At 37.9% G+C, this 27,291-nt stretch overlaps 1 protein-coding gene across 1 annotated transcript in view; it reads left to right on the top strand.

The window, feature by feature from the left end:
- The first annotated feature begins 1,562 nt into the window (after window positions 1-1,562).
- Window positions 1,563-27,291, top strand: part of LOC128995808 (dendritic arbor reduction protein 1-like) — a 32,850-nt gene continuing 7,121 nt past the window's right edge. The window contains exons 1-3 of the mRNA XM_054420826.1: window positions 1,563-1,703; window positions 2,304-3,024; window positions 4,320-4,379. Of these exons, the coding sequence (XP_054276801.1) occupies window positions 1,563-1,703; window positions 2,304-3,024; window positions 4,320-4,379 (922 nt within the window). The remainder of the gene's footprint in view (window positions 1,704-2,303; window positions 3,025-4,319; window positions 4,380-27,291) is intronic.

Raw genomic sequence — 27,291 nt, 5'->3', positions numbered from 1 at the left:
TAAATTCTAGCAGTTATTATTTTGTGTTTTGGTATTTGTTACGTTGGTCTAAAATAAAATGGGCTGTATCAGTTTGCAACGAGGTAGGTTATGTTTACTTACTAATAAAAATGTGTATTTTTTAGCTAATTAACGCTAGACAATTTAACGTTATACACTACCGTTAGAACCGTTCCTGTTCAAAACGAAAAAAAATTGCCATTTGCGTAGGTAAGACACGAAAACGTAAAGTAAAGAATGTCGCATTGCTTTTGTACAGATTGTTTGTAGATTACGTTACAACAAAATACTTCCACGGTTTAGACAATCTGTTGAAACTTCGACCTCAGTAGATGACCTCGTCGTTAATATGAAAATACTGAACGACGTTTTCCATGCGTTTAACCTATCTATCCTCTGCGTAAGGTACAATTAATTAGGCTAATTGAGTTGAAGAATGACCGCTCCAAACTCATCCGAAATAAACCAGTAACTTGTCTGCTAGCATTGACGTCACTTCAACGAATATCTCTGAAAGACCCTTCATCTGAATCACTAGGATCCTACTCTTGTGTTAAAAACCAACAAGTGCACCATAGTAGTGGTTCTTAGAAAAGTTTATTACCGTTCATCTGTTGCTTATGCCGAGGGAGACAGAAGCTACTGTGCTGGCTCGACCATGCAGCGGCACAGGCGACCATAAATCTCCTCTTACAAACCATCACGTTGTACTCGTCCAATTATACCACTTGATTGCATATCTGAACAGCTGATTGTCGCGCTCAATTAACAGCTGTTCGGTAACAAATGGCGGGAAGGCTGCGCGCGGTTCGTGACGGAGCTGGCACAGATCGGCGCAGGCGCGCATGCGCTCCGTGGATCAAGCGATAACGATTATTGTGACCATGGGGAATAGCAGTCAATTATTTTTGTAATTAGGGAAATGTAGGATGAAATATATCTTGAAATTAGTGAGTCTTTTTGAAATAAATAGATTTTGTTCGGAGGTTTTGCGAAATCAATGATAATCAGTCGTTCAATTCCAACATCAGACCCCAATAAATAAGTGATGTACTTCATTGTCATTAGTTTCCTATTAGCATTAAGATTGAACTTTTCCCCCATAATATAGTTAATTTGTTGCTCAGAACCAGCAGTCGTATTTTATCGCAATCAGTGTACGATAATATTTTAGCACAGTGAGGGAAAATCATATTTGCGATATTAGGCGAAACGTCTTCAACTGCCTTATCCAATGCTGTAGCGAAAACGATGAAATCAGCACAGAAAATAAACATAATGATAAATACCATAATTTTTTTCAATCGCTCCACCCCAACATTCTTCTTTTAAAGCTTTCATTGTCCAGACGTAGTGTCCAGTACACTTAATTTAGCAATATACATTGGTATCTTTAGACGAGCACATAAGGTAATATGACAACGCAGAGCAGGGAAACAAGTCAGGTGATTGTCTGCATCTGGCCTGCGCAGCTTACAGACAAATTCCTATCGTTTACGAGCGCCTGTGGTAAGGCACGAGGAATAAACCAATAAACGTTTACGATAGAGAAACATCGCGTCATGCTGGGCATCGTAAACCAACCTCCTTTATTGACGATCAAGCCGATTGCTTACTTTATGGTGGCCGATATGGAGCAGAGTGGAACAGATCCTGGTCAAGTGGTCATACGGCAGGTGCTTGATGTGATTTGTGATGGTTCAGTTGGGGTTTCAAATTGTCCAAGAAATGATTCTCTGATAGGAAAGTGATGTTCATTTTTGTTGTGATTGATCCTGAATGGCAGTAATTAGAGTTGTGTACCAATTGGTTACGTAAACAAATAAAGAGTTACAGTTGGTATAGATTTATCGTGGAAACAAATTAGGTAGTCGGATTAGCTGAGACGTTCATGATTATTCTATTAGGATTATTATAACTTAAATTATCCACGAAAAATAACTGGGTCTACTTCAATGTCTTGCTTCAGAAATTCATACTTTACGACCCAAAAGTTACTACAGTCTGATTGTATATTATATTATTATTATTATTTCTTTCTGGTATATTTAGGTAACCGGAGACACTTTGCACGATGGACGACTTCCACTGAGAGTACTGTTGTGTTAATAAGAATGGAGTACATATTTACATTATTGTGGCTTTATAAAGGTGTAATGTACATCTGTAATACATTGACCCACAATTGACATTTACTTACGTATAAGTTAAGGTAAAACTTTACATGGTCATCAAATAAATTATATCAGTTCCACTTCTTTCTTCAAGGATAAAGTATTTGATTCATTCTACAAAATTGCAAGTTTTGTGACAATACGTTATGTACTCTTGGAATATCTCAACCTACAACTGACTACTTCTCTTTGTTCCAGACGGGAGAGCTGGACGCCTACCTCTGCAAGCAGGAGTTCGACCGTCTGCAGCGACTCGAAGAAGAGGCGGCGGCGGCCGAGGCGTCTTTCGCAGAACTCGACAAACCCAGGAGAGAGTCAGCCTCCACCATCGATGACTTCTTCGTCGACTCCCCCCACTCGCGGACGGGACACCCCAGCATGTCCTACGTGTCGCCGAAGACGGTCCACGGGGTCCCGGAGGACGACGTCTTCCTCAAACCTCCACTCTGGGAGGACATCACCTCCAGCATACAAAAGCTGGACCCGGAGAACGCGGAGATGATTACGGGGATGAACGCACAGATAAAGCTGGAAGTGACGGACGATATGTTGAATCCAGAACCTGTGCTGCATCCTTTGACCATCAAGACGGAAAGGTCCTCGGCTCCTGGTCCCGCGAGCCCGTGCCCGCTCTACCAGAGCTACAAGATGCCCTACCTCCCTAGGTTGCTGTATGCGCCGCCGCCCACGCCGCCCAGCTCTGACCCTGGGTCGCCCGGGGCGGCGCTGCCTCGAAGGACTCCGCCCCCACCCTACCCGGTGCCTCAGGTCATCCACACACACACCAAGTACAACCGCCGCAACAACCCGGAGTTGGAGAAGAGAAGAGTTCACCACTGCGACTTCATAGGTGAGGATTTGGTTTTGTAAAGTTTAATAATTGTATTTTGTTGATTTCCAGGTTCACATAATTATTTGGTATTTAGCATTATTGACTTTCTTGATAATAGTGAACACATGTTCATCTATATGATCCAGCTACCGGCAAATAGAACTTATTTAAGCCTCTCAATGATCGTACTACTTTCAATATTACATTTTCTCTTTTAGTTCTTGGTATTATGTTAGTTAATTTGTTGTAAGAGGTGCTGTAGTGTTGGGTAAATTAACATTTCAGTTTGGCCTGGTTAGAAATATAATGTAAAACAGACATACGACATACGTAAAACTGGCAACAAATTTAATATGAGAATGAAATTTATAGCGCTATCCAAAAAAGCCAACATAGAAAATCTATACTGTAATAGAATAATAGGTTTGATCGGAATTTTAATGTATCAAGTTCGACAGAATACGACTAGAGGTGTATGCTCTGGTGGATAATTTTTACACTATAGCCCTTCATTGAGCAATGCTGTTACAATTAACAAACCCTATTCACTCAATTCAAAGAATGCAAAGAACAATTACTATTTCAAGACCGTATTTCCTTCTTCATCCGTGGAAATAGTACCACCTTTCACTCATAAAAATGCAGTGTTTCAAACCTCAAACACCCCCTGAGTTGTTAAAGCCACACAAATCACTTGCAGGCCAAATTATCCCCCAAGTGACTACGAGCCTATCAGATAACGTCAGGGTCGTAGCAGACGGTCACGGTGTCTACAAGTAGACTACTCCCGACTCAATGGGACGGGCGCCATTCACAAAAACCGTCCACTCAATGAATGAACTGCGCTGCTTCTTAGAACGCCACTGGGTCTTGTCTCTACACTCGTTCATTCATAAGTCGTAATGGGGGTTTTGTTTAGTACGATCACTAGATCAAAGACTTGTTGGGTTTCCTGTTAGTGTCCTGAGTTAATTGTATAATTAGTTTCACTATCCCGTTAAGTGGGTGTTGTAGTTGAAGTCTAAAAAACATTGTATTTTTTTGTTACCTCCCGCTATCTCCGCGTCCCGCCACCTCCGAATTTCAGAGTGACCCCTATAATCCTCGGGTATTACCTGCGTTAAGACTTTCCGTCCTAACCTAACCTAAGCTAAGCTAACCTAACCTAACCTAATCCACGGGTTAAATTTTCATTAAATCTCCCATCCACGGGGCTTCGAATGTTTATGTTTATTTAAGGAGTGTTACAATTGATTTCGTACTTTAAAAGTTTGCACGCAACTGTGAACAAATATTTTTCTTTGATTTTTCAGGCTGCACCAAAGTCTACACGAAAAGCTCCCACCTCAAGGCCCACCAGAGAATACACACAGGTAAGGCTCTTTATTCTTTTTTTTTAAGATGTATAGTTAATAGTTTACATTGCATTTTAAATAACTTCGATTGCAAGTATTATATCTTTACTATTGAAAAATTAATTTTATAACTCTAAATTTTGTTTACAGTGTAGTTTATCCCGAACTTCACAACAGTTTATGCCGACAAAATAGAAAAAGTTCTTTCTTGAAGCTAGACCTACATCAGAAAGAAAATGTCTTGTTTTACCTTGATGAAAAAAACATAATTTTCTTTAATTAATAGGATCTCCAGATTGTGGAACAAACTTTCTCAGCCTTATAACATTCTTAAAAGCCAAATAAGATGAGAAAAGATAGTTTCTACATAAAAATGTACAGTATGTTCTATTTTTGTATGGTAAGACCAATGCATATTTACATACTTTATCAAGCTAATCAAACCTTTTGGAGGGATAGAGTGTTACTGTTACTGACAAAACCGCAAGAGACCTTTAGTAATCCGTTAGTAGATATATCATCTGGGTGCATACCTTCTACTAATTTGGTCCAGTAGATTTTGCGTGATAAAGTGAAAAATCCCCCATTTGTATCATAGTACATTTATTAATTACACCTACTTTTATCCTTTAGGTAACTGTAGGAAATATTAATGACCACTCTGTTCACCTCAATTTCTCATCTGACTCAGCATTGACGCATTCCTAATCGCCCGTGGCACGTTTACCTACTTCCAAAGCCATCCCACATGCAAAACAGTTTCCTGCGATCTAGGAACACCTGTGGACAATTAGTTGCATAACTATAACTACCAACACTAACACTGAGGAACTGGCTGCGGCCGCCGGCGATACTGACGATAATGCCTTCGTGCGACTACTCGACAACTACTCAACTACTCAGTAAAGCTTTATACTCTGTTGTGGATGACGTGTACACGATTCTAACGATTTAAACGTAATTTGAATATTACCTGGTGCAGCGAGTTGAGGTCAGGTAGTTTTAAATGGTGGTTTTGTGTGGTTTAGTAAAATTAGGATTGTTTTTTTTTAATACCATTGTCGGTGTAGAGAAGCTGTTTGGATAAGGATGACGTGTAAACGATTCTATTAATTTATTAACGTAATTTGAGTATTACCATTGATTATTGGATACAGAAGGTATTACCTAAGCAATTTGAGGTCAGTTAATTTTAAAGAGTGGTTTGGTGTGGTTACCATCAGCCCAGCTGTGAATGGGTCGCCTCAGAGAAAAAGAGTCTTCTTTGTGGGGTCAACAAGTACTTTAGGGCTCTATAGTCTGTATGATGGAACCTAACGCCTACTTAGGACTAGCCCTGGCTTCAAACTATTGGTCATTACTCATGTATGAGGTCAAGAGACATGTTATATCATACACACTATAGTGCTCACCAGTTTACGGAGTACCGGTACAGTTCAGTACAAAGTCAATGCTCGTAAATAGTAAGCTTAAAAAAATGTGGTTTTGTGTGGTCACTATAATCCTTACTGTGAAAGAGGTTTCTCGAAGAAGAAAAAAAAACTCTTCTTTGTGGGGTCAACACGTACTCTAGAGCTCTATAGTCTGTATGGTGGAACCTGTATCCTGGCACCTACCTGGGACTAGCCCTGGCTACAAACGATTGATATACGGAGGGTCAAGAGACAGGTTCTACCATGCACACTATAGTGCTCACCGGTGTACGGAGTACCGGTACAGTTCAGTACAAAGTGCTCATACAGTAAGCCTAACAATCCCCTGCAGCCACATTGCCGATAGTTTTCAATCTGTAATCCTCTAATGGGGAAATTACTCCCTAGAGGGGTGAATAAATTCGGAGCCGAAGTGCTCTACATTCTGTGAGGCTGCGTTATTGATTGTTTATTGCTGGTCTTACCTAGCCTAGGGACGTGGCGATTGTTTACAGGTGTTCGAGTTCTTGGGTGGCTCCGGTGTTATAGAAGATATGGGAGACGAAAGGTGTCAGCGTCGTACGTCCTGGAATGGTCCTAGTTTTCCTAAACGGGTTCCCTACAAATAGGTATCCGGAAAATAATCGTGTGGACAGGTTAACTTGTATTTCTTAAACAACTGTACATTTCCTCTAGGGATGGTTTTGATACAAATGGGTGTTTAAGCAGGTTGTCAGGGCAGTAACTCCCCCCTAATTCATAATGTTTTACTGAAAATTCGTAGCAGCTCATATACAGTCGGGCCCCTTTTACCAAACTGAAATACACGTTTATCTTTGCTATTTAAGGTTAGGTTGTCCTTCCAGTGAATTCCAGTAGCCAAGACCACATTCACTTCTAAGTGAACTCTAATTGTATTCGAGATTACATATCTAAATCATCAAATTGCTTTATTTGATTTTATGTAACTCCATCATTCATTGGAGATAAAAGTTTTTAAATTCTTTAATAATTTACAATCGCGTTGTACACACTGAGCGACATTCCGAACGTAACAGTCTTAACAATAGTCCTTGAAACAAAAGGTCTTACGTTTGACATAGTGCCAGAACCATTAGACTAATCACTGCTGATTACAATCTCAAATCTAACTATTGCGAATTATTTATCCTAATATAAACAAAACATGTTCTTGTGTAGCTCTAAAAAAGTAAATTTTGTTTTAATCTACTTAACTTTTTGCTGACGAAAAATATTATAAATTACGCAACTGCCAAAACTTTAAGGTTTCCTTGGACTAATTAGTGCACACACGTGTGCAATTTGTCCCAAATATTGAATAAAATTACTTACATTATTGGCTTTGGATACAGATATAGATCATCGATATGCATGCATATGGACCAACTGTAGCTAGGTTTTACTCAGACAAAATATCAAAATGAGCCTCTCATGGTGCGATATTTTTGAGGATCTACTTTCTTTATCGTTCTCCATCTCCATACCATGATATCATGATGGACTTACAATATGCCACAGCTTGCAATAAGTTGTTCCCTTTATTTATTGCGTAGTTAAAACAGTTATTGTATAAAAATTCAGTAATGCAATTTATTCGATGCCTTATCCGGAACTTTAGAAATTTAATTGTTTGCCTCAAGGTAAGAAGGAGTTGTCTTTTTAGACGAGACTCGAATAATTCTGAAGTCCTCTTTTTTATCTCGAACTTTATTCCATCCTAAACAGATAGATCTTTTCATCCATAGGACCTTTTTGTCACAACAGCAATCATATGGCGAAAAGAACAATATTATTTCCAAACAAGCACACTCTTTCAGCCGTTTAAGTAGGCCTAAATTCAACACTACTACAGCTGATCCAAAGATCCCCAGTATCCATAGCAACGCCCACATCACTGACCCCCCACATGTTCAACAATGACCAGTCAGAAAGTCAAGTCACCTGATCCTGAACTGAACGCTAAGCTGACGTCCAGGATGGATGGTACAGATGTCCTTATGATATTTAAATACCACAGACAATAGCTAATTACCAGCGATGTTGATGTTGAACAGATCACCTTCAACATCCCTTCAAACAATGAGCGTGGGAGTCGGGCTCATTATACACTTCAGATTGATTTTCTCTTTGTGAATTCATATTGAGCCTTTCACAAGACTCGGTTTTGGTGTTTGGTTTTGTGATTTGCGGTTTCGTCGAGTTTGCATTTTTGTTTAGCTTAGAAAACTGTTTCTTTGTGGATTTGTTGGTATGCAATTTTCGATTGAGATTTTTGTATTTGCTTGGCAAAGTTTTCGGTGTACAAGTTGTACAAGTTGAGAGTGATGGGGTAATTATTTTCAACTGACAGGAGATGACTAACCAAAACATTTAAGTTTGCATAATGTGAAACGTGATGAATGTTCTGAATTCTCGATATTAGTCACTTTTTCACTTACACACTTACTTAATCAATTTATGAAGCCGGTCGCTTACTTTCATGTAGACCCACGTGTTTTAAGCTGATAACGAATATAGAGTGGGTGTAGAATTGAGTGAGTTGATTTTAGTAGCTCTGTTACTAAGACATGGTGTTCCTTTTGCTAAGGTCGTATGCAAAGTCCAATGATCATTGAAAGGTGGATCCAGATTCAAACCATGAATGAAGCTTCGGTGTTTTCTCAGGATCGAACCAGTGTCCTTTTGATCAGGAGGTGAGCACTTTACCCACGACTTTAACATGGTAACTCCTCAGTTGCTCAAGGCTGAAGGAAAACTAGAAACCTTTAAACTTTGAGTCCCAGTTTGAGTGTTTTGAAATGTCAAACTGACATGGAAGATACACTGACGTTACAGAAGATAGAATGTATCATCATAGCAGATCCAATAAACCTTATATGATACATTCCCGCTATCTTCCTTGTTACTCTATGGTGTTGGCGCTGTATCAGATCGGATGTCTGCCATACCACCTTCAAGGACTGTGACTCTTATCTACAGTGTCTAGTGCATGTCTGCTAGCCCTTATCTTTTAAGGACATTAGGTTCACGATGGTTGGATTATCAAGAATAATTAATATATCGTTTAATGTATACATGAAGGAATTTGATTTACTCAATATTTGGATACTGTGCTCACCTATTACAGTAATCAACAAGTGGCTGGGTCTATTGTGACTGTAGCTTTTTGATGGTTCGAAACTGAACAGATGTCCATCATTGAATTTTTATATGGTCCAGGATAGAGAAACTGCTTGTCTTAGTCAGTAACAAAGCTGCACAGGTCATCTCACTTTATTCTACCCAAAATCTCACATATTCAGGTTGCTTAGCTGGGTCAAGTTTCCATAAGCTAAAGCATTTACTGTACATCCCTCTGATTATAATACTGTATGAGAATACTAATACTACCACTCAGTGTACACGGGAATTCATACAATAGGATTTCTGTGTAAGAAAGTGTTTTCACAAAAGAAAGCCTACTGAACCGCTAATGAGTATCAATGAATGTGGAGGCAAACTAATGCAGAACGCTGTGTGTTGATCGTGTACAATTTGCGGCCTCGCGGAGGTCCGCCCTGGGTGCTCGGCTGCCAATGAGCGCACATAACTCTCAATTAGCGGCTAATGGCTGCAATCACAGCGCATGCGCGATGATGGGTCTGCGTTAACACTGCGCAACTGCACGACGTCTGCACACTGTTGTACGACAAGGCTAGAAACTGGTGTACTTCTTTTTGCCCTAGGACGCTAGGCACGGACCAGGGATTGTTTTTCACATTACTTCAGGCTAGATCTATTTGTTGCTGCATTATCACTTAGATAAAACCCAATGGTGATTTTGCTGGATTCCCAGGACCTCAGGGAATGAAGTCCCGCGTTCTAACCACTAGACCAGTTCGCTCCCTCTGGTATATATTACTGGTATGGTCCACGAATCACTTAAATCAGGCTTCCGATGATCCTGAAATATTCAAAGTCAAATTGAAAAACATTCCTATTAATTTAAAAGTAGCATGAAAGTGTTTTTTGATAGGAAATTGCCTAAACTTATGCAGAAGATGATGAATATGAAGATAACCCTTAATTATTTAAATAGGGCCTACATGGTAAAATTACACTTTTGGAATGTATTAATGACTAGTCCAAATAAAATCTGTTCCTTTGATCTCTAAAAACAAGCATGATTTCTTCCTTACCACAAAAAAGGGACATTTTTCAATAGTTTGGTTTCGGTTTTTTTTTACCAGTAAACCAAATGTGACTTTTAACAATCCATATCATGAAGTTATTCATGTATAATACTCCCTCCACATGAAACCTGCAGACTAAGCGAATTTCAATTTCTTTTATTGGATTTTTACAAAAATATTAAAAAAAGTAAGACATAGCTATTTTACTCATTTAAATAACGAGTTAACGAGTTCTGCTATAAGTTAGAGTCAGGTTTGCTGCTATAAGTACACGATAAAATTGTACTTTTGGAATGTATTACAACTAGTCCGTTCCACCTTCCTCCTGGTCGAGACACGTAACTCGACAAATGCATTCACGCAAAACCTGCGCTGAGGAAAGTTGAGCACGCGACATTTAAATTTTAAATGGTTCGCCTCTAGTGACGCCGGACACTGGTAGTAAGGACAGACACCAGGATAGATAAGTCCTGGACAAGCTGGAGACCTGCCAGGACTCTGCAGGTGTAAGATAAGGACACTAGGGAAAACTAGAGTGTCCTTCACCATCTGGTGAAAACGCCATAGGTTAATTGGAATCGGACTTTCTCGATTGTGATTATTTTTTTAGGGAAAACGTTGTATGAGTAGTACGAAGGAAAGCTTTAGGGCCTCTTCACTTTCTGGTGAGCACATCGTATAGGCTAAATGTATTGACATTGGGTTTTTCCGATTGTGAATGGATGAAGGAAACTCAGGTTTTCTATCCCACCAATGTAAGAAAGACAAGCGGAATTTCCTTCATCTGATGAAAATACCATAGGGATTAGTTGATGTGATTATTTGTTGGGAAAACAATGTCAATGTAGGAGTGTTTTTGGAAATACACGTTGTGGTCTTCGCTGTGTGGACACCTATGGATCATCAAACCACAGAAAACGTACTACTATACCCAGAATGCCAACCGCATGGTAAAAAGCATTAAGCGGTTTGAGAGAGCTTTGCCTGTCAATCCGTAGGCAGCGCCACCAGCGTTTCCATGCAATAGCATAGCAACGCTGGTGGCGCTGCCTACGGATTGACAGGCAAAGCTCTCTCAAACCGCTTAATGCTTTTTACCATGCGGTTGGCATTCTGGGTTATAGTAGTACGTTTTCTGTGATCAAACTCAATGTTAGTGGGAATCAGTTTAGACCTGTCTATCATGATCATTACACTGACAACTCGTCACTTATTCGGAGATGCTAGTGTCAATTGTTATGTATTACTGTTTACATGTGTTTATTGATGGTTTTTTAACACTAGCTAAGGACTGTGTAGGCCTACTTGTATTTGACTGTTAACCATGTTTTTGACATTTTGTACCAATTAAAATGCATCCACAAGGTGATTTCCAAATACCTAACCACAACTAATTGTTTTTTCTCGATTTTTAATTTAAGTTGTTTTCTAACATGACACTATTACAGCCAATAAGTCAGTTAGCATATTAATACCGCCTGCAAAGCCCGCACAATACAACACAATGCATGTCACATTCCAGCTGTGATGACGTCATAGTTCGCGTGGCTCTGGATTTATCTCTTGTCCGCTATATTTACGATCCCGACAACAGCGAGGTAATTAATACAACCGTGACGGACCAGACCCCCCCCCCCGCCCCCCCCCCAGTGACCCCCCGGAGGTAAAGTAGGGGAGGGGGGCAGATTGAGATGTTGGGGTCAGTGTGGTTTATAGGCACGCAAACTCGACGGTGAATTTTATTCGGGTATTGCCTTGGAGAAAGTCCAAGTAGATGTATTGAATCGCCGTTTGATGAACAAGGTTGTGGAGATATTGAAGGCTATGGCTGTTAGTATGGGTGTAGAAGGCGAGGTCAAAATTGTAGATGCTTGGAAATAAAACAGATTTTGATTTTAATTTGATTTTGCAATACGAGTTTTTAGGATAAGTTTCTTTGTATTTTTTCCAATTACTGTATAGCTGCGAGCTACGTTACTTTACTTATGATGTAGTACACTACTTCAAATTTTACATACATTACATCCTATTATACAACCGTTTTCATACTTCATACATTTCTTTATGTTTTAGATCATCATCACCCAATAATGAGCGAAATTTAATGTTTGACGATTAGCTTGAACATGCAAGGGTTGAAATTAGGGGGTTTTTAGAATTATATTTATTTCTAAGTAGCTTGTACTCTTTAAGATTATGTACATCTGAAAAATTGAAATAGGCGAAATTATTTATTAGGTTCTTAAAATAGAAAGATTTATATTGTGCTATATCTTTTTACAGCTGTTTTAATAGTTCAAACCTTAACGACAGTTTTATCATACACTATTTACAAATTTGCTTACTTATCACCCTTTTATATGTCAAGAGGTTATCATGTACTTTTAAAATTGGTTAGCCTAATTTATTAACTTAAATTTAATTACGTTCATGTGCAGATAAATCAAAAATGAAACAATGGACTTGAATAGAAGTGAATATTGCAACGCAATTGACAATTTAATTGAATAGTGTAACGTGATTATGAATCTCAGAAACAAAAGGGTTAGTTAAATTAAATTAGTTTGAAACAATGACGACTTAGAATTTTATTGGTTTTTAGAACACGTTTATAAACGTTTTGAATTGTATATTGTAATAAATTGTCGGTGTATATGACATTTTTGCACTTTTATCAATACTAATACGTTTCACTCTGATGACTCTATCACGTGACCTATACAAAGTATCACAAAAGTTCAAAGCCCCCGTGTGGACACGGTGGGTCTCGGAGAGTTTATTAAAGACCCCCCAAATGAGGCCGGAAGAGCCCCGGGGGGCTCGGCCCCTGGCGGCGGTGAGATGGTTTATAACTCCCTTAGCCGGGGTGGGGGGACCAAACAAACCCCCCCTTGTCCCCCTTCTGTAATCAAGGGACGCAGCGGGCAATAGTCAAGAGTATCTGTTACTTGACCACTTGAGATGACTTTTGGTGTTGTGTATAGACATTGACTATTGGATACTGAATGTAGTATTGATAGTCAAAGGTATAGATTAAAGGGCCCTCGAAAATAGTTTTTAAGAAATGTTGGACTTCATTTCACAATTTAGTATCCTTGTTTATGAGAATAGTAGTTTGTTGAAAAATCTTTTGAATTTATCTGTCTATATTTATTGAATGTATTACTGCACCTGAAAAAGAAGACCGTTAATTTTTTTGAATTGGTAATCCAAAATATAATTGTTAAAAAGTAAGCAGTTAGTTTATTCGCTCTACGGATGCGCCAAATATTTTCTAAACATATAAATATTCCAAGAAATCAATTAAATTACAAATAATCACCAAACTATTTTGAATCGGTCAACTATTGGCTGTACTTGCAATGGCTGATACAGAAGCGGACGTCTCATCCATATGGACTAGCTATAGCCACTTTCTTGTAAAAGAGGACATTGTGAAATGATTCCTTTAAAGAGTGTGGTAATATTAAACATCTGTGTTATCTTTCATTTTTTCATACAACGGTTTTTGATGGGGGTAAATTTTGCAGATTACAATAAGTAGCCCTTTTAATTTGACATAGTCAAAAAATTACTGTTAAAGAAATAATGGACAAAGTCACAACTTAACTTGACTATCACACACACAGGTACTTTAACTTGTAGGGTTATGGGGTAAATATGAGTTTTGTAAATTTTTTATTCTGAAAACTTCCAAATTCCACATACTAACTGAACTATACTCTTAACAGAAGAGTATACATTTAACATGGAATTGCTATAGGTACATCACAGATGTGCAGTCAAAGATACTTACTGTAAGTGCGTGGCGGAGTAACAGGTAATCCAAGCACCTCAGAGGTGTCGTTAATGTTAATGACTGTTATTGCAGCTGTTATGTCTGGTTTACGACGCCTCACATGTGATTGGTAATGTACTTGAGCAACTGTATGACGAACTGGCCAGAAATAGCATCTCTCAACGTATGTGTTGATGTTTTGAGTTTAAAATACAAATTTCACTGGTCATTGTAGGTGTTTAAATTTGTTGTATTTTAACTTTTGATTTTAGCAAAGCGGTTACTTCTAAAAACAATTTCAATAAGCTGAACACACTAGAAGACAAATGTATTTAGTTTACCCAAACGTTACCTTAGCTTATGAGTTATTGTAAATTTAAAATTGTTAGAACCCAACAGAAAAGGAAGCTAATTATTTTAACCAACCTAGATTATGTTTACATGTAATATATCACTATTTTGTTTACAACTACAGCTGAATTAACGTATTTCTAAAATAACATAACATTTTGGTACTTAATAGCAAGTGAATAATATATTCGTTGGACTTTAAAAATTATTGAACTTTGACCGAAATAGTACAATTTTATTTTTCTCAAACTACAAATTAATCTAGACTTCTTGATGTGGAATGTACCACTGTATTTTATAAACAACCATCCCATCTGTGAGCCTTAAAGTATATTTTAGAACATATCTCGTCCGATTTTTCAGACATTCTATTACTTCAACTCACTTTGTTCAATAGAGACTTCAACGCATGTAATGACTGAAGTTGTATCTCTATCGGTAGCGTACATACCTTAAACTTTCATCATTATAATCTTCTGAAGTAAGAAAAACCAAATTGAATTCAATGTGTCTTTTAAATATTTTGCTTCTTTTGTTACACTAACTTTTTCTCTTGGTCTGAACCTGTCCACAGTCCGCCATAGTCTAGACCCGGGTTTCCCATGAGAGAGGTTCATGTCCAAGACAAGGCCTGGAGGCTTTGGACGGACGGAGTTCGCGGAACGCCCGCCGGAATTTCCGCATCTTTTCACAAGTGTTCCCAATTATCATAGAAATAGCGCCTTTTGGGCAGAAAAAGTAAATACGGGTTTTACATCTGGGGATTCCAAACTTTCTTTATTTCTTTGTTTTTTGTTTTTTGAATTTTCGAGAGTAAAATTGTTTGTTTTATCGTATTGTAAATCATCATCTGTACGTATATGAAGCTTTTTTCATTCGAATGAACAAAAACTAATTATGGATCAATGGTGCTCTTTGTTTCACTGTTTGTTTGCTAGATTGTAATAAAACAGACTCTGCGGTTTATTAAAATAAATCAAATCAACACGAAGTCGTCTGACATCACTATTTGATTGTGCTGACTGAGACCAAACATAACATATTTGTAAAAAGTTACAACCCCCCTATCCCCCTAATCCCCTTGTCTGTGGTTTCAGTAAATTAAATACAATCTTCTACTGAGCTAAGCTTGGTCCCCATTCATGTTTGGTGACGCACAGCCGTAGATCCGCGTCAGTTCGTGGAAATAATCACAGCGCCTTCATACAATGCAAATTGGGTCTGAATCATTAATTGGAATATTCCGTGTATTTCGTAGCCTGCTCCGAAAAAGGTGAAACACTTTTAAACTGTCATTGAGTGAAATTGTTAAATTACCACCTGCCAACTAAGCAAGATTACTGTTCAAATCACAGAATAATATTTGTGGTTAGTTTTATGTCAGTGGGAGTTGCAAGGACGTTATCAACTTCATATGAATTTATTACAATGTGGGTTATCTGTTCAAAACTGAAACTTTAGAACAACACTTAAAAATTTGTTTTGTAAAAAACAATGAAACCTCATACAAGAATAATTGATATGACTTATTGACTCCTTATAAAATATGACCCTTTCAATCTAGAAGTGTATGTAATTAATTAACACCACGCAGATGATTTGTTAAGAATGGCAACACAAAAATTGATTCACAAATCAACAAAAGCATGCATGAATATGATTCCCATAACTTGATGTACAGTATTTTTATTTTTATAAACGGCAAATACTTATTTCAACTTCCTAACTTAGAAAAGAGTTCAAAAAATCGTAAGAGGACAAATACACCTGCTATTATTTGTGATAAATATTTATTAGCTCTAAATAGTCGTCAGTAATGAGAAAAGAATTGATTGCGGTTAAGTATAAAAGTGTCTAAACAAAGTAATACAGATACAGGCTGAATTTAAGTTAATATTTTTCCCCAATCTCTTAACAATTCTTACATTAAATTGCAGTATTATTTAGTATCGAAGAAAGAGACAATAGGTATTCAACAATATTAAATAAACTGTACATCTGACTCGCAGGACCATAAATGAATTATAATGAATGAACGAAGCGCGTCCGCCAAGAACTGAATGAGCCGAGGACAGCGGCATTCCACCGCTAGGTCTGTAGGATCAGGAACTGACTGTACTTACAACCTCTACCACTGGACGATGCTGATAAATTGCATGTCAAAACTAACAAAAAGTGGACCTCTCGTGACCATAAAATTGTTGAATTAAAACGTTTCATTCTTGCCATTGGTGGCAAATATAGCGTTTGATATTCCTGTAGGCCCAGCTGTTCATATTGAATGGGATTGTAATAAGTGATCTTGGTGTAGAAACAGCTGATCTTAGTCAGGAACAAAACTATAATTTCCTCCATTTTATCTTCACCTTTAATATTGTGCCACGGTGTGCTGGCGTAGTCACACTTCAACCAGAAACATCATGTGTGGCCTCAAATTTGTACGTTTACGGAAACAAATCGTCCCAAAGCTGTGACATTCCAACCGAATTCCACCAGAGTGCGCGTAACAATTAGTCCATTGTGGCTTTGTTTTCGCGATCGGTCGGAGCGCAGCTGCCCGCCGCCGCTTAGCCACTATTTTATTGCCCATTGTTGTGTCATTCAAATCATAACAAATGTTCACCGGCGTAAATTATATTTCACTCACTTCATTTGTAGCGCTTTGTCCTGGTGAAATATCCCCGGGAAATTAAAAATTGTCGCGACAGTCGCGTTCGTCACGGGAAGGTGTGGGCGGCGCATTACAATTTTTGATTGCGTTTCGTCAGGTTAGGTTTATATTATGGGATGCGGCGTGATGTTGGGAAAGTGAATTCGTTACTGAAGTGATCTAATAAGACTAGAATAGTGGTTTAACGTGCCTTATGTTCATAAATTACGAACTGGCTACGTTTGGTGCCGCCATCATCGTTACAACGTAAATATATATTGTCTAGGGGGGTAGAAGGTAGGAAAAACGAACGCATTTGACCAAGCATTGTTGAGAAAAACGAAAAATTACACCAAATAGTCTTTTATGAACACAGTATTCACATTGCATTTACTTACAGCCTCTTACACTGCAAGATAGCTTACAATCATACGACCTGAATAAAATCGATCGTCCTGGTGGACTTATCGTGGGTGAATAGTAGAAAAAGGCCAATCAATAACGATTGTATGTTTCGTCTGAAGGTAGTGTACTATCTTACTATATCAGGTTTTTTAGAAAAACGAGCGATTATCAAAAAATCACTTTTTCTCAGAGTGATGAACAAAATCTGTTGTCTTATATACAATTCTAAAAGAAAACATATTCACGACCACTATGATAAATGAATATACTATGGGATATGGCAATTAATTTATTAATGAATCTATCAACTAGTGTGACGTCATGGATCCTGCGGCATGGCCTGTTTTCTAGTGGGGCATTGCTCCAGCTGAATCATTTTTCAAGGGGGAAAACGAGCTCCTTTGACTCCGTCGTTTTTGCTGAAGTGCAACGAAAACAATCCCACCCTTCCTCAAACCAGGTGTACCCATTTCAAATTCAACATGTTCTCACACTACCCCACACTGGTTGACTGTTAACAGAGTTGCATACTTCTGTCGTGTAAACCAACCGATAACCGAGAGTTGTAACAACGATAAATAAAACAAAAGGTTTTGTTCGAGGTCTAGAAAGGCTTTGTGGTCATAAATCCGACGACCCTGGTCCGAACCTTGACCTAGGTCTGTGGATTGTAGTCCTAAAACACACATCTATCATCACCCCCGCACACACGCACACACGCACACACACACACACGCACGAGGTGGCCAGGCGGTGTCCAGTTGCCGAGTTTACAGTGAGTTATTGATATGGTCTGTCGTGTCGTGGTTGGAAATGTGTGCTAATAACTGAGCATTACTGGCATAAGCAGTTACCCAATAGTGAGTGATTGAGTGCATAACTAGGGCTACAAATGAAAGTGTGCTTTGGATTATGGTAAGGTTATTAATCTTGGTTATGTTGCTTATTCGTGATTAACAACGGGTCGTAGAGGGTACAAAAGAATGAAAGAAGAAATGGTCGGAGGTCGCATGATGAGAAATCAGCCAACAGAATAATTAAAACACAACAGTGGTAATAATACAAACAACACTTAGTTTGGTAAAATTATCTTAGGTTCAATTCCATCGGTTTTGTACTGTAAAATAAATGATTTAATCTATGTAAACCTAGGTAATGAAGAGGCCGAGGAAAAACGGGCTAACACTCAAATGATTCAAAATTTAGTTATGAACGGTAAACGGTTTGCCAAATTGAAAATTGACAAAAACGGGCTCCTCATACGAGTAAATTACCTTGTAAATAAACGCATCCAGGGGAAGAATAGGACAACCCACACTGAGCATAGGCAAAAATTCCAATTCAATATTTAAATCAATGTGTTAAAATGGGACAATTTTTAGGGCAATGAGCAATCTCTTGAAAAGCCTTCTTTAGGCTCTCCTTGAGCATTTACTATCGCGGGGTTAAGTTTTTCCCTTGGACTCTTCAAATGTAAAAAGACACAAAGAAAGTAAAAAAAATCGTTGCAGTTTCTCGATTCGTGTCTTCGTTCCCATGGAATTTAACAAAAATAACTCGTAAAAACTCTACCATGAAATTTAGGAGCCGTTTGGCTTAGATTGAGATTATTATAAGAAAATTAATTATAGAACTTTTAAGTTTTCCGTGTTCATAATCTTGAATATGTTCAATTTCAGCTCGGTTCAATAGTTATCGGTTCTTACGTTACAAACACACATACAAACATAAACCTTCTCTTCTCTTCAATATAAAGATTAATGGAGTAGAAATGTCCATATAAAATAGTATGTTTTTAATTACCCAAACAAAGTAATTAGAATCTATCTGACCGCTTGCCACTTATCTCCAGTTCCGGCGTTCCCTCGGCTTACAGTTCTAATCCGCTGTTTCCTGTCCACAAGCGGTGGGCGTTGCTATGACAACTCCGCGACAAACCGCTATTTTTACTACCCAGAGTGAGTCATTCTCAAACATCAGTTTGGACTTTTTACAGCTCGCGGAAGCGCTATCGTGTTGAGATCAAGGACAAGTTCTGTCAGGATCCCTGGTGGAGGAGGCTTTGGGAATAGGGTCACTGGCGAAGAAATTTGTGTTTTTAGTCGACCAATAAGAAAGGGATTTGCTCTATGTACGAAAATAATACCAACGGTAATAGTTGGAAACAAATCAAATAAAAAAGTCTAGTTTGAATATCCCCATGGAATTTTGGCAAATTGAAATTTCTAAAAGGTCTTTGGTCGTCTTAAAGCATTTGCGGAAGAGGTCCTGGATGAGCAAAACAACAAATTATCATAGTGTTTGGTGCATTGATATTGGAAATGTACTATTTATTCTTTTATATACTATAACAGTTTTCAAAACTATACATGTTGTTTTATAGATAATCAAAAAATAACCAGTGGATTCTTTCGCTCTTTAGCCAGTTGATCTTGGCAAGTATCAAATGCATAACCTCAGTATTTCTAAACCCATTTTCACATTATCGAGATCGGTAATTGTATTTGTTCAGTAATTGTATTTGTTAATTCTATATCCAACATTTCTTTTCAAAACATCACACTTTCCCCATAAAAACTAACAAGAAAAAAAGATCACAATTTTTTCGTCCCTGATGTGACAAAAGCCATAACTAATGCAGCGGCGTGCGTCACAAACATAACCTAAATCACAATAACAGACAACAATAATCAAATCAGCTGATAGTAGGTGATCATCACACAGCTGATTTGAACCCAATAATCAGCTGGGCCGTTGTGGTGAACCACCAATAGACGTGTGGAACTGACATAACTAATGGTGGCCTTGTTGTACACTGACAGAGGTTATAAGTGATTGTCATATAAACTAACGTCTTCCGTTTGTTGATGGATTGTGATTTATAAAGCATTTACCTAGATCTAGGTGGTGCCTAATATTATATGCTTGGTGAAAAAATTATCGATTGAAATAAGATGTCTTCGTAACTATTGGATCTTGGTATCTGAATCAAAATTTGAACAGTAATCTAAGATATTTTGCTACCTAACCTGTCCTAATTATCGATCAGTATTCCATCTTTATAAAATCCACGCGTCAGGCTTAAATTATTTACAGATGAATTATTCAAATATTCCAAAATTTAATGCAAAATTTGATTAAGGAAAACCGCAAAGTTATACAAGAGGATGTTTTGCATGCGTCGCATAACAAGAACCTCAATTCGGGAAGAATTGAGTTCCACTTTCTCGAAAGTTGTTCCCTTATCAGTTATCGTGTCTGGAACAGGCTTTCTAACACGGGTTGATTAACGAATCACTTATATATTTCGATGTATGTGGAATTGGCTGATTGCAAAGTAACAGGTCGAAGAAAGTTATTTCAAACACAGCCGTAGTGTTAAATGTGTTGAGTCTAATTTGGGCAATAATTTTACATGTATCCTCATTGTTGGGGTTTTGTGTTATTAGTTATTACTAAATGTTTACGATATTACTTTTCGTCGAGTTTCAGATTCATCTAATAGTTATTTTATACATATTCTCAATATAACTGTAAGATTTTTCCCAATTCAAAATCATGCTACTGACCCCACGTCATACTAAATCATTGTACATTTTCCTTGTACAAAATGATACTTTTGATTCCCTAATACTCACAATGCTTCAGGTTCACTCGTACTTAATAAAACTCCCCCTGGTACTACAATACTATTGATTTAATGGTACAAAACGATAACACAGATTTCCCGGTTTTCAGATCCTATTGGTTTTTCATTGTACCCCATACTCTCTAAAACTGCATCGTCCTAACAGAAGTAAGGTTTCCACGGTGATAGTTTACAGCAATTTCAAAATTGTTGTCTTCGAGTCAAAACCGTCTGTAGCTGATTTACTCGAGCTTACATTTTTACGTACAGTCATTTTCAAAATTGTAACGGATAACTACTTCACTATTCTTCCTTTTGCAAGAAGGAACTCCATACCTTCATAGTGGCTCTCTCCCAGTACTTTGTACTTCATACAGTCTTGGACTTTTCAAATGATTCCGTAAAAAAGATAATCAGGGAAATTAAAATTCAGTTATATCCTTCTCATTTCACCATATGTCATCCTATGGACACCACCATAGTCCCACCATCACACACTCGTGTGCAGTGAACTGTTGTTCCTTTAGTTTTACTCAACTGATGTCATTTCACGCAGTTGGCCACAATAGTCACGAGTGCGGAAAATTGACACTTCCGCTATCACCGGCGATCTGTCACTGTGTCAGTCTAACTGGGCGCTTATGTGTGATTGTCGACGCTTACCGGCACGCAACGTGTTAGTTGGGTGTTTAGTGAAATAGTTTCACTGTATCTCACAATCCTGGGAAGATTTTATTTTACATACTGATTAGTAGTGAATTACATGCCGGTGTTACGGTTTGACCTAATGTGGGTACTCTAGAGGTCATGACATTTATCCACACAATATATAAATGACCTTCTTTGGAGTTTGACGAAAAAAAACGTAAATTTATCTCTAGAATCTGCGTTAATTATATTTTATTTTTTTCATATTCCCCCCCCCCCCATAAAAATATGCCCTTGTGTAGTTTTTCCCCTTGAATCAAAATGTTATCTAAATATTCTAGAAAGTCCCATTTTTATTCTACTGTACTTGAAAAGCAGTTTATTTCACAATTTCCTAGAATATTGTATAGCTATCTAACAAAAAAGGCCAAGCTTTACTATGATGTCTATGAAAAAGTATATTTTTTCTATGGTAGGCCTATTTAAAAGTGAGGAGTTAAACTTGATACGTCTTGAAATAAAAACCTTCTGAATTGTAAGAATGTACTGTATACGTTTACGCATGATAGATTCTTGAAAGTTAACTGTCTTACCTCAATACTGAAATATAAATTTTTACTGGTTTTGACTGTTTACCTATACTATTCAACATCTACTTAGGTAACACAATCAAATAAGCACTCGATCATTATTAATTCATTTGTAGAAGGTAAGATGTATCGTGAAAAGTTCATTAGTACAAAGACAATGACAAAACCAGAACTAAAATCCAACCCAAACCGAAACTCACTCCTCACACAAAATTAATTCATACAATGCAAATTCAAATTTAATTCTTAACTATCAATATGTATACGTTAGGCAGATAAATACGAATAAATTAACCGGATAACCAGTTTCCGCAGATTAATTTATACAAACACGCATTTCCTGGCAACACATAACAAGCGGAATTAGTCCCAGATTCGCCGCAAGATTAAACAGCACTGGACAGCAAATGGGGTCCACCCGCAATAAAGTCACCCCCCCTCCCTCCTCTTGTGGGACTAACTCCATCTCTCTCGCTCTCATTGGGGTGCCCGCGGTCCGATATGTGACTACGATAAATTACGTAAACAACTGGAATAATTTATACAGGTTTACACTCAAATATGACAACAGAGGCTTTTAATGTAAAGCATGTTCTTTTGGTGGACATTTCTTTAGGGTGAAAGATAATTTCTGAACAAAATACTTAATGAGTAAGAGTAAATTGTATGGACATTCAAGAATATAAACGTGGGCTTTGACAGGCTTAAATTGGGCATTGAATAACATGTCAGCACTACTGGGGTAGAGATACAACTGAGGGGGAATTGAAAGAATTTAGCTGAAATTTTTACTAGAGGTTAAAGCACATTGTACTTTGTACATTTGAAGTAGGACATTGTGGGATTGTACACATAAATCCATGACCCAATAAGTTTATTCCCCTAGTTGGTACCAACGATATAAACGTTGGTACCAACCTAACAAAATTACAGCGTCTCAATATTCTAGCAGTTGTCATGTCGATACTACTTTCAGTTTTATTTCTACTATAGTAGCTCAGTACATGTTGGCATGAATATGATCTCATTGTCAATAGCACGTGAACATGACATGATGGTTACTATTAACCTAATGAATACTTAAGTATGCATTGTAAAAAATATGCTATGTGATGGAATTTGGCAAATAACGGATAAATAGTAAGAACTGATTGTGATACAATATTAAATGCAGCTCTGTGTTACTTGTATGTTTTTAAAACAGAAACATTTCAACTTTTAAGTTTCATATAGTTCCCAATGCATTTTTTTGGTGCAACTTGATATTATATTTGGCAGTTTGTATCTTTTGTAGGGCTTAATATGTTTCAAATGCATTACTGTACACAGTCTTAAGCAGTCGGTTTCCCCACAGCTGTTGAAGCTACATTGTTCAGCTGTGCAGTCTGCAGTCGTCCCTGAGCGCTTTCCCCCTTTTATGCAATTCACTGCGCGTTGCAGTCTGCTAATTCAAACATGACATTTGTCTTGATTTATGATCTTGTATGGAATGAAAGTGTCGGAAATGGAAATGACTTACAGTCGTAATATGAGCAAACCAGCCAACTGAGGTTTCATAGCCGTTTAGTTTGTTGCTTGTTCATAATTTGGTCGATGTAAACAGCTTTCAAAAGCTAAATGTAATTTTTGCTTTACTAAATCTGATGATTTAATACATTCTTATATATATTTGAGTGCTCTTATTATATTCTTTTGTACTTTGTAGACGTCAAAAGTAATTCCCTTTTTTATTATCGAGTGAGAATTGTATGTATGTTAATCATCCCTTCCTCAACCAACTCAGAATTGACTATGTTCTCTTCGGCCAAATCCTATGCCAATTCTTTTCCTACCAACGCTTATTTCTTTCCTACCCTTAGAATGCATATCTTAAATCTTTATTTTTGGTAAACAAACAAACCTAGCTCTCTTTGTAATAAAAATGTGTATAAGTTATCCACTCTTCATCCATATTACCTCTTCCAAAAACCAATATTGAATTGCCTCCTCCTTCATTACCTTATGCTGTCATTTAGTTTGTTGTCAATCCAGCCTTACATTCTCAATACAGCGCTTCCAATCGGGGTTTCATACATGTCTTCTTTAATTAACCGCAATAATGATAGCGACAACTCAACAAATCCTTCCTAACTATCTCCATCTTTGGGTAACCCATTCAAAACTGCTCTCAATTAATTCACTGTATCTTCAACCAACCAATTCCAGATCATTCTCCATTCAACCTCCAAGTTTCTCATAGGGAGCGAACCTAGGAGGATTACACATTAACGGGTAAGTCTGTGTAGAGCGGGTCTTTGGCCCCTGAGGTCCCGGGGGTTTGAACCCCCTCCCCTATAGATTTTTGTCTAATTGACAATGCCACCACTCTCGAGATGATCTAAAATAATATTTTAAAATGCCACGGGATGGAGCGTAAAAGTCCTATCGTCCAAGGATTGAAAGATGGGGGAAACCTCCAACCTCAGTTCCAAGCTCCAGTTCCCAGTGTGTTGCTGTCGCGGATTGTCATGTCGAAGTACTGTGAGAGGAAGTACTTATTGTGCCACGTTTCACGGCCCCCGCTCGCTTTGTGTCCAAATGAGCTATTGTCTATATTGAAATATCGTCAGAGTCAATGTACGTGTCACATACTTCGCCAAAACCTGGGGGAATTTGACAGTTTCGCACGGATGGAGGTGTTTTTACTATTTAATAAACATGTAGATTAAAGTGAAGACATTTAATTATTTTTGGGGTAATTTTGAATGTGGACCTTGTTCTTTCCCTGTCTCTGTTCAGGCTAATAGTATTTCTGTGTCATGTAACATTGAAAGCGTTCAAGGGAAAGCTAACTACATCACTATAACGTTTGCTTAGTTTTGCTTGGGATGGAACATGTCATCCTTAATCTAAAGTTATTTAATGCTTTTCTTCCCCCCTCTATTTCTGGGAGTTCAAATTTTTCAACTGGTAAACCCAAGCTAGTTTTTTATGACTTTGGTGACATTAAAAGGGTTATTTCTAAGTACAGACATAACTTAACGGAACCTTCAGTTTGTAGAAGCTCATGATTGCACCAACACATCACTTAACCCAGTAAAAAGATTGAAAAATATTTAAAATGTGCTTAATTCCACAAATCCATTCAACCTTTATCAAATTCAATAACCCACGAAGCAAGGAGCAAGAGATTCCCATATCAAGTGCTTTAGCTGCCTACCTCTGTCCAATCTTTACCAAATTACATAAATACACAAATACCTCCAGCTGAACATGTCTGAAACTGCTCCATTTGATAAACTCTAAATTCCTAAACCAATACAGCACCTGGAAGCGTTTCGACCGCGACTTGGCACGATAAGAGTGCAAACTGGACCAGTAAATGTTTATTGGCCATTGAGCCGCTGTCGCCTGCAGCCTCGTCAAACAATGGACCGGACCACCGAAAGTCCGTATCACACATATCACCGGTGCTGCCCCTAGCGGTCATTTCATGCTCTCCGCACCCATTGTTTTTCGACCTTGATCCCCAGAAGTTCCACCACCCCGGGGACTAATGGAAATGTCAGGGAACAATGGGGTGTGATTCGGATCTCCTGACAGCTGGTACACTCGGTTTGCATGAGGAATTGGATCTTGCATCTCACTGGCTTGTAGAGTTGTTTTGGCGCCTTGTTGAAACGCAGGAATGTTTTCGTCCGATCTCAATGTTTTAGCTGATTTAGAGATCCTATACAAATCAGTTTGGTTTGCATGAAGAAATGTATTAGTTGCCATCTTGTTTTTTTATTGGAGCCTTGTCGGTTTTGTAACGAGTTTCAGTACACATAATAGGCTACTCAATTCGTAAAAGTCTATCTAAGTGGCTCTTACAATATATTATGGGGTTTGTATTTGATATCTTGTTGGTTTTAGAGACCATGTTTTGACTATAGTCATGTTTTGAACAGATTTGGAGGTAACTTTCTTTAGTACTTTGGTGGAATTGGAACAAAAACATTTAGACTTTACATATCGAGTGTAGATACAAACCTCTAAGAAAAATACAATTTTGATCTTGCCCAGTGGCTTATGCAATGGCCAACATAACATGTGGGTTTTTGTTGTTTAAGTCTTGTTGGTTTGAATGATGTTTTGAGTGTGTTCATCTTGTCGTGAGTTGACTTGGTAATACGTTTATCATGCTGATAGGAAGTGAACTTGATATTATCTTACTGTCAATCGTCAACAAAAACCTCTAAATTTCATTTGCTAGCAGCCACCAACGTTCAACTCTAGCGTCTCGTGTTGTCCTCGTGTGGTCCGACATTCCCGAGATTATCCAGTTTTATGGCGAGGTCCCAGTTTGACGTCGTGGGACGCTTATTAGCGCTTTCTCCGTCAATCCTTCTCTTGACAAATCTCGTCTTTACGACCCGACCTTGACGCTTATGAGGCCCGTGTCAATCCCAAACTTTTACTATTTATACCCCATAATAGCTTATTTATCACAGATAAATTCTCTAGTTCTGTTCAGACACGGGATGTGCAGTTTCCAATGTGATTTATCTTCAACATCGCGTGTTTTGACGCTTTGCAAATTACCTGTTATGTGGAGACGTGATTTATCGCAGGAATCCCACGTTCGGACAGTTCGTGATTAATATTAACAACATTCTATGTCCAGGACGACAACCATGGAAACAGCGTGGATGCCTCATCGTTCACTCCGTTTGTGGGTCAGGTTTGCTGTTTTCTTCTTCACTCTCACAAATACCTTTTTTGATTACACCCAATAATTTTTTCATGGTCTTAAATCGGTCAATTTCACACGATAATGCAAAATAACTGATATTATGTATGAACCAGTCGATGATAAAGAAAGGTTTAACTAATTGTTTACGCTCCATGAAAGTGCATATATAGATCTCCTAGTTTACTTCCAAGTTCTTATCCGCTCTGATCTCCAATAGTTTTAATTTTAATGGCGAGTGGTGGAAATAAATTAAATGCCAATCGAAGACAGTTCAAGAACTCCGACAATTTTATTTCTTTAACCTTGAATTTGTCCTTTTTGGTGGGTCCAAGTTCCTTTTGTTAAACTTATCAAGCAAAGCAAGGGGCGAGCCGATGCTCAAAACGAAATGAATCAAAAATAATCAATTTTAAAGGGACGACATTAGGATGTGAACCTTCAATATCACTTTCCTTCATGTTGCAGTCTTTTATTTTAATTGGCCTACCGAGTACATAAATTTCAACACAAACATGCTCCATCTTTCACCTCCCTCCACAAATTCCTCTTCACTCATTCAGT

This window comes from Macrosteles quadrilineatus, unplaced genomic scaffold (genome assembly GCF_028750875.1).
Source record: "Macrosteles quadrilineatus isolate MER2022 unplaced genomic scaffold, UCM_ALF_1.0 Scaffold_5__1_contigs__length_97177068, whole genome shotgun sequence".
NCBI classification, from domain to species: domain Eukaryota; kingdom Metazoa; phylum Arthropoda; class Insecta; order Hemiptera; family Cicadellidae; genus Macrosteles; species Macrosteles quadrilineatus.
This window is presented reverse-complemented; position numbering and strand designations above follow the sequence as displayed.